This window comes from Colletes latitarsis, chromosome 4, assembly GCF_051014445.1.
Source record: "Colletes latitarsis isolate SP2378_abdomen chromosome 4, iyColLati1, whole genome shotgun sequence".
Classification (NCBI taxonomy): Eukaryota; Metazoa; Arthropoda; class Insecta; order Hymenoptera; family Colletidae; genus Colletes; species Colletes latitarsis.
The window spans coordinates 29,228,745-29,238,170 of NC_135137.1; the positions used below are offsets into that span (position 1 = coordinate 29,228,745).

The following is a 9,426-nucleotide window of genomic DNA, read 5'->3' on the forward strand; positions in this document are numbered from 1 at the left end:
AAAATAATTTTTTCAGAATGATTTGAAATTTTTAAATTTAATTTTTTAATAACTTTTTAATAAAGCCTCAGTCAAGAAATTGATATTCTTGATGTTTGTCTTATTTTGGCCTCTAGAATCTCCCATTAAAATTTTTCCCAGGGTTGGCTGAACACCCTGTATACACAAACCTGTACAATATAGGAAATTAAAGTATTAATAGATAATAAGAAATATTTCAGATTCTGAGTTGTTCTAATAAAATTTGTCCTGTCTTCATCAGGAAGAACACTACTTTCGTTTCTCCTACATTTACCCTAATAATAAAACTAAATCGAGAATATTTATTCGTAACGGAATCAATTGTAAACGACACGCAATTAAGTTATGCAATTTTACGGTAGATATACGATTTCGAAATTTCAATCACTTTCTCACTAATTAATTAGAATCCCCAAATAAACGTGCAAGATTTAATGAATTCCCAATTCGACTGTACATAATTACTTGGTCAACTCTCAATATCCTAGAAACTGTTCATATTACCCAAATGCAATCAATTTTACAACATTCTATCATACATGGCGAAATAAATCCAATTCCATTTCAGGAAAGGAGCTCTGTTCGGCAACATTCATCCCCAAACGTTCACAAATAATAATGATCCAACTTGGGGACAAAACTGTTTCCCCCGTACAAAACCCCGATATTTACGAAACGACCATAACTTATCGCGCGAAAGAGGCGAGGAAAAGCCCCTCGTTACGTTGGACTAACCACAGAAAAAAACAGTTACAATAGGAAAATCATCGATCCCTCGTCCCCGAACGTATCTAATCTCTGAATAGCGTTCCGAGGCCGACGTCGCGTGGAAATATTTTTACATCGGACACAGGACATCCGCGCGATTATCCACGCGTTAAGATCGCAGGGGGTTGGTTCGCGAAAGACGGAACGAGCGGCAGAAACGTATGGAAATCGTTGGTATTTTCGCCACGTACGGGCGCAGGCCTCGCGAGGGCATTAGATATTAGATTTAGCGCGCTTACAACTGTCGCTGTGCCTAATTAAGGGTGTGCTCCCCTAGCGAAACAGATGGCAGCCCTTGGGCTACGAGATAATTCCGTGGAGAGAACCCGCCCGAGGGCGAGAGCGCGATAGTCGCTCGAAGAAAATCAACGACGATAGTTAAGCTTGGCAGGAAAATATAGAAAGGAATGGCACCGGAGACGGAACAAAAGGGAAAGAGAGAGAGAGATAAGCAAAGTTGGGAATAGATTCCCGATTTGGGGACGCGGGAGCACGGGTTACAATTCGCGAGGCGACATTCGTTATCAAACTCCTTTAATAATTCATCGGAATTAGATAATACCGAACAGATTCGGGGGTAGACTCGTATGGGTCACATCCACCTATTTAAACGTATTAAATTGCACGTCGGTAAGCCGCGGCGGTCGCCAGTTATCCACTAAAACGGTTTTACTCGTCGTTCAGCGCGATCTGATACCCGAGACAATGAGAGCCTTTCCATATTATCTGTTCTCGAAACTATCTATCCGTCCGTATTCGCCCGATTCTCTATCTCTAAGAGATTGCGCGCGTGGGAGCGGTAGCACGCGAATTGAATGACCACCGTATAAAATTCACATTCGCCGGGACCGCCACTCCGGACGATAATGGCACCCCTACATCTCGACTTCAAAAACGGTAATCCGGAGCCGGCGAACGGTCGTAAAAACGATTGGATTTGGGAACCAAGCTGGGTAACCGTGACGGAGAAATGCGTTCAATGTATGTGCATTATTTTATAAAATTGTCGGGATCCGCGAGCATCCAACTAGCTGGATCTACGAAAGATGAAACGCTGATACGACGTACAGATATAAAATTTCTCTCGTCGGGCAGCTCGGGTATTTGAGTAGCAGGAAATTTTTAAGATCTAAATGAACAATGAATATTCTAGTGCTCCGATTCGGTCTCGTTTTTGGAAATATGTACGTCTGAGTTTCTTGAAAGCTCGAATATTATTATTCTTTTAATTGCTATGTGTATTAATTGTCATTAATAAATGGTCATTATAAAATATTATGTCATAATAAATGACATAATATTTTTAAGAGAAACTTACTACATAGTCATTATGTCTTAATAATGATTGAATAAAATAGATTGATCAAATGCGTGATCTTGGTATTTATTTCAAATTTGTAAAAATGTATTACAAAAAAAATCACTATCCTTATTGCAGCTAGATACTCGCAGTATTATTTACACAATTAAGACAATTTAGCTATTCTCTGCACAAATTATTTATCCACATTTTGTAACAAAACAAATAAGAAAAACCATTGTATTCCAAAAAATAATTCTTCTCTAAGGTAATTTTTTGTTGGGGTTTACAATGTTATCGATGTTTTTTTGTACTTAATTGCATAATTGTATAATAATACAAATACGTTCAGATATGTGCACCACATGACCCGTGGTAATAAATACAACTTTACATAATTAAACATTAACCATGACGATATACATGGAAAAAGATATGTTTTATAGAGGGTGTTCGGTCACCCTTGGGAAAAATTGTAATGGGAGGATTCTAGAGGCCAAAATAAGACGAAACATAAGAATATTAATTTGTTGATTGAGGATTCGTTAAAAAGTTATTAACGTTTACATTTCCGCCTGTAGAACGGCAATCTGCGAGTAGACCTTACATCCAAAGTATATTTTCAGCCAATTTTTCTGGGGCTCTAGAGCTCCATTAATACACATTGTTTGAATTTTGGATCATTAAAATACTCCAATCCGTTCAGGAGTTATGACGTTTTAAACATACGCATGAAATTTCAGTAGAATAAGTTCTGGTCAGACATTATAGTATCGGTAAAGAATTTTTATCTCGAAAATACCTAGGATTTCGGGGGTATGTCTATTCATCAAAAATGATTGTAATTGACTCCTGCAAACGAAAATAATTTTTTTACAATGATTCGAAATTTTTTAATTTCGACCAAAAAATTGTCCATTTACTGAATTTTTTTCTTGAAAGTGGATAAGAATTCCAGGGTATGTCCATTCACCAAAAATGATTGTAATTGACCTCCGAACCAAAAATAATTTTTCCAGAATGATTTGAAATTTTTTTTTTTCGCCGAAAAATTTAGGCACCACTTGAATTTTTTTTCTCGAAAATGAGTAGAATTTCAGGGTTATGTCTATTCACCAAAAATGATTGTAATTGACTCCCGCAACCGAAAATAATTTTTCTGTGAATGATTTGAAATTTTTTAATTTAATTTTTGAATAACTTTTTAACAAAGAAATTGATATTCTTGATTTTCGACTTATTTTGGGCTCTAAAATCTCCAATTAAAATTTTTCCCAGGGGTGGCTGAACACCCTGCATTAGCGTCGTACTAGTAAATACAATTCGAAAAAAAATGAAACAACCGAGAAGATTAATTAGACTGTATTTCCTTGTACGATAAATTGGATAAACGAAAACACTTTAAAGATCTCGCTAAAAGTTACTAATAACTTCGTAGACGGTTGAAATGTCTCCATCGTTCGTTTCGAACGTGCAAACATTTATTAAGCCGAAGAAAATTCCAGTGGAATCCTCACCGCGCGGGTCAACTCGCCGAGGAGAAAAACATCGAAGAATACAGGGGAAGCAAAGAGAGACGCAATAATTGTCGCGCAAATACGAAAATTAAAAACTAAAAAGAAAAAGGTAAAAAAAGCGAAACAGAAGGCACGGAACGCTTAAACAGCCGAGCATCGTGTCGCTGACGCCCAGTGTATTACCGCGGAATTTATTCCCGCGGAACTTCGCCGTTCTGGTAACCGCAAAAAATGTTAATTGCCGGAAGTTGAACGTGCATCGGCGAGGAACAATAAAAGCTGGTCCGAGCAGGTTAGCGAAGAAGGCGCGAGAAGGCAGACAACGTCTGCGGGTGTGCTTGTAGCGGCGTGTAAGTGGTACCGGCTACATTAGGGTCAATTCATTTGCATGCACTTTTACGTCGTTCCGGCTTCAAAAAATATTTATCGCCCGAGGTTTCCCCGTGACGCCTCGCTTATGAATTATGCATGCGAACAAGCGGGGACGCGGTAGCTCATTCCTGGCCGCAATTTCGCCATTGAAGTGTAATTTTACCGGTCGCGGTATTAGAGCCCGCCAACGAGCTTTTTGCGATGGCGCTTACAAACGACATCGCGAAGAGGTGGTGTCGTTCGGGAGGACGACTATCTTACGCTGGCTCAAAGGATCCCCGGGTCGACGCAATGGAACAAAGGTCTGGCAGAAGATTGTTTCGCATTTGCGAAATGAATTTAACGCGCGAAAATGGCCGGATTGAATTACCACAGGGGGACTCTTTGAGCGTTTAAACAACGCGGAGACAGCGACCGTTGGAAGCAACGTCGGCATTCTTGCAACGTTCTCGTCGAGATTCTTTTGAGACGCGGGGCGAAGCTTCGCCGGGCGCGTGTAAGACATGAAATTTTAAACGTTGGCTTGGAAAGAAAGCGAATTTCAACGAGAAACCGCACCGGAAGAAGGACGTAAACCAGTTTCCGTCCTCGTCCCGCTTGAATAATTCCACGCGTGGAACGTGTTCGGCGTGTCATTAAGTATCGTTAAAATATTTAAGCGACGCTTGATGCGCTTTTTTCGTACGGATTCTGTGTTTAACGGTTTCGTCGTGTATTTACGACCGGTACTATTCGACAGCGCGTAGAACAGCTACGATGGTACGTGACCATATACTTTTACAGCGTTATTCGTCATGATAGCCTCCTAGGGGGAAAGCTACCAATGAATGATTTACACAAAACGTGTTGGACAAACCATCGTTTGATGAGTGAACGGTTCCTTTACATTAAAGAACGAAATATTAATTGCTTTTCTTGAACTAAATATATTTTATGCAAGGTGGTTCTAGTAGAAATTAAGGAGTAGCTCTAGAAGATGCAAAATTCAGAGAGAATAAAGTAGAATCCCCTATGCAAGGCCATTTTTTTATTTTTTGCACCATGCAATATTCACTTCCATTTGCTTTTTTAAATTAAACTATGAAGTGAACGGTTCCTTCCCAATAAAGAACAAAATATTAATTGCTTTTCTTTAACTAAATATATTTTATGCAAGGTGTTTCTAGTAGAAATTAAGGAGTAGCTCTTTTCTAAGCGAAGATGCAAAATTCAGAGAGGATGAAGTTGAATCCCCTATGCAAGGCCATATTTTTATTTTTTGCACCATGCAATATTCACTTCCATTTGCTTTTTTAAATTAAACTATGAATTTTTCTTACATCGATTCTTCTTACCATTCCATATATAAAATATTTTATCTCAAGCATTCTTAATATTTTTTATTAAGCATCATTAGTACTTAGAATCACTAATTTTAATTTTAACTCTCATAAAATGAAACAAGAGACTGTAAATGCTCTGTGGTTTTTAAAAAATCACCACAAGAAAGAATTAATTATGTTAAATATTGTTTGTAGTGGTTATACTTAATCAGGATTTCTGTTACATAGCATTGCTACAGTATTTTGTGCATTTTTAATTACTTAACATTACTAATTTTAATTTTAACTCTCCTGACATGAAATGAAACAAAAGACTGCAAATGCTCTGTGGTTTTTAAAAAACCATTTAAAAAAAGAATTAGCTATGTTAAACATTAATATTTCTAGTGATTATACTCAATCAGAATTTTTGTTACATAGCATTGTAACAATATTTTGTACATTTTTAATGTACTTTACAAAGCCATTGAACATACCGATTTTTTCATTACTAATAAAACTCAATTTCAAATTGATTCAATCTATTTCAGTTAATAAGCAACATCTAAAAAGCAAGTGCACTCATTATAGAAACAAAAATTTGTTACTCGATCTGGTATGATAAATATAATTGCAACGTAGAAATTGAATTATTCAATGCAAACATAAAATATTAAATATCTCATAAAACGTTGTACTTTCAATAAAAATACCTTAATAGTTTCATATGCTAAATGATGAAAAGAATCGATTTATGCAAACAAAAGTACGCAGTTCAATTTAAAAAATGAATACATATTGCTTCGTTGCACCAAACAAAATAATTACTTTATTAACTTCAATCAACTAGAAACTAAAGCTATCTAGTTGATATCTTAGAGGATATTTTTACTTTTTATTCCTGGAAAAAATTTTATTACTAGTCACTTTCTAACATTAATTTTTCCATTCTACGATTTTTTTAATTTTCAACACTCACGTTCTAATAAAACAGTATGTCTCCGAGTCCACCATTTATTTATTATAACTATGTTTAAGTAATACTACCGTGACGTAGAACTTGAACCTTATAATTTGTTTACTTATCGTAAAGTTTGTTGTTCCACGTATAGCAATTTTCGACTATTTCTTTCATTTTACTGTGTATATTCTCTTCTCTGTTACATCCATACCATTATAATTATATTTTAGCTAATATACAGGACACGTCCCGTAACTGGGCCAGCTTATATCTCTCGTTTGACTGGAGGTAAAAGGAAGTTGTGTAAAAGAAAGTTTGATGGTATAACTCGCTTTTTTCTTAAGTGCAACGATGCACCTGAAAAGCATAGATACACTTTTTTTAAACGAAACTGTTAATACTTCGTGAGATATTTTAAGCTTTTGCAAAATCTGAACTTTATTTTAAAAAGTGTTCAGTCGCCACATTATAAATAATGCTTCGAACATCATTTCTTTATGTCCTTCGTACCAGACTTAACATTTCGAAGAACTTAGAGAATCAATATTTTTATTAGAAAAAAATCTATTTAAGCTTCAATTTATTTTCGTATATAGTATCACTTCTGCATTGCATATTAATATTATTAAACTATGCGAGTATGGTCATGGCTCGAACTCAAAAATTCAAAAATTGACAAAATAACAGTGTTTTAAATAAAATGTATCGATTATTAACACAGTGATCCTTTAGTAAACTTTATGAACTTTATTTTCAAAATTATTAACACAAGTGACTTTATCAGTTTTATAATATTTAAAGCGAGAAATATATTATAACCATAATTCTTATTGCATCGATAATAAAGGTATTAAAAAAAAATTGAATGTTTCATCTATCGACAGTATGTCGATAATTGAGACATTGAACGCGTTGGTATTCGGGTGTCTCGTTTCCATTTCATATATTCTATAATGTTCCTATTTCTTTTAAACGGTTTAAAGTGAGTTAATTTATAATATGATCAGCTATCGACATTGCAATTATTAACTAGATGTGTTACTAATTCAAAAAATAGGTGTCGGTTACTAATAGAAATAAGTGTTAATGACTTTACTATTAATATTACGAAGCAGGCAATTATATAAAAAATCCTATTAGTATCACGAATTTTTAAACTCAACAAAGTTCCTTCTGCAATATTACGCTAGTTGACAAAAATAAAACAGGTAAAACTTCAAATTGTACCAAATGTGTCCTTCAACAATTTTAAACTCTAACTGAGAGATAAAGCAAAAGTAGATATTACAATTAACATCAGCTGATTTTACTGTTTATCTGACAACGTTGCTAAGTTGTTAAAAACAATTACAACGAGTAAATCTATTTTGAATCTTAATCCGTTTGAAAGTTTCATAACCAACGAACTAACAATTTACACAATTTAGTCCGACAAAATTTTCAAAACCATCGAATCATCCAAACCAGTTACATTTTCGCTAAAAAAAGAAATCGTTCGTGAAGAACCACTGTCGCGATACAACGTAATATCGCAAAATATATTTTCCATCGATCAAGCGCGCGTCTTTGAGGGGCTATTTAAACGCACTATAATTTCCGAGAACACTTTGCGCCGTTGTCAGTTTCCTGATTTAACGCAGCCAAAATGAAATCCCAGATTACGTGCTGATCGAACGATGCGCGTTTAAATCGCCGTCCAAACAGGCAAGAGTACCGTCAGAGGGAAATATATAGTGGACAGTTTATACGTCGCTCGTGATGAAGTTTACGATATAGGTAAACGCTGATTGACCATCGGTCTGTGGAACCAATACTAACAATAGCGTCGCTCGTCGTTGACCAAAATGAACAATAATACAACCAGTGCAGTGTGAAAACGATTGTGCTGCAACTTTACAAAGTACGACTAATAGCTTGTTCGAATATGTTGACATTCACTTCCTTCAACGTCCTAAAAATCGATTTTCCCATCTCTGTACCAAAATTGTTTATCATAGACCTCGTATTTTACGATCTTGAAAACCTATTACAAAGAAAGAGTATATAACTGATCGAAGAAACAAACTTGACATTGGAACCTAGACGCGAAACAACGATATTTGTACCTTTCCTATACGATAAAGAACGAAGAATCGAGAATGATTCATGGAATAAGTGTTCGTTTGAGCGATAAGTGATCGAAGAAACAAACTTGACATTGGAATCTAGACCCGATATTTGTATGTTTCCTATATGGTAAAGAAACTAACGAGGAATCGAGAACGATTCACGAAATATGTGTTCGTTCGCACAGTTGTTGTCGAATAGAAAAAAAGTTAAGAGAAGGTTAAAGTTGTACGTTACCAGTGGTGAAGGCTGCGAACGTTGGCCGAGTATCCTGCAGCAAGAGGCACACGAAAAAGAAGAGAGCAGCCATTCTAGGCAAATAATTGCAAGCCATTTCTTTGTTTCTTTTAACAGGCATTCGCGTTTCCGGCTGCAACTGGTCTAACCCGACCGTGATACCACAAGCACGATCCGCATAAGATCCGCATTCGCAATTAATAGACACACCGAATAAGTCTCTGGTAGCCCTTGTCGGTTTCTGGGAACCCTCAAGGTCGTTCTTCCATTCGCGAAACGATCCCTTCGATTCACTCCGATGTTTATTCACGCACACACGCCCGCTCGAATTCGACAGCGACTCGCCGATCCACCGGAAACGTTCTCCAGAACCGCCTCTCGGACGACCTTCCATCGAAATACGTCCACAGACGATGTTTTCGCGTTGCTCCGACGCGGTACCACTCTCGTGAATGCTTGATCTGGCGGTTGTCGGTTAGCTCAGGATCTCGTAAAAGATCACGTCCCTCCAACGCATCATAGACCCCAAGTCACTGACGGCGAAACAGGCGCGAATATTCACTTTGTCGAGTCACCAGACACGCGAAAATCGGGATTATCGCAAAAACGAAACGCGAAAACACGGGCTGATAACCGTCGATCCTTCGGGATCGCGAACGATCGAGACACGCGTGACCGTCTGACAACGACGACAGCTCCCACGACTGCGTGCTCGGGACGCCCGACGTCGACTGGCGGCCTCGGCCACAGAGGGAACCGGTAAAGGCAGACGTGCACACGCCGACGTCCCGGCGTCACGGCGCATATCTCCTGCCACCCCACTAGGAAATCTCTCACCCTTTG

The 9,426-nt window shown here is 37.2% G+C and overlaps 1 protein-coding gene across 1 annotated transcript in view; it reads right to left on the reverse strand.

Moving 5' to 3' along the window:
- LOC143341173 (lachesin) overlaps positions 1 to 9,220 on the reverse strand; it is a 622,893-nt gene extending 613,673 nt beyond the window's left edge. Inside the window, exon 1 of the mRNA XM_076763894.1 lies at positions 8,584 to 9,220. Coding sequence (XP_076620009.1) covers positions 8,584 to 8,977 — 394 coding nt within the window. The 5' untranslated portion in view covers positions 8,978 to 9,220. The remainder of the gene's footprint in view (positions 1 to 8,583) is intronic.
- Between the last annotated feature and the right edge of the window lie 206 nt (positions 9,221 to 9,426).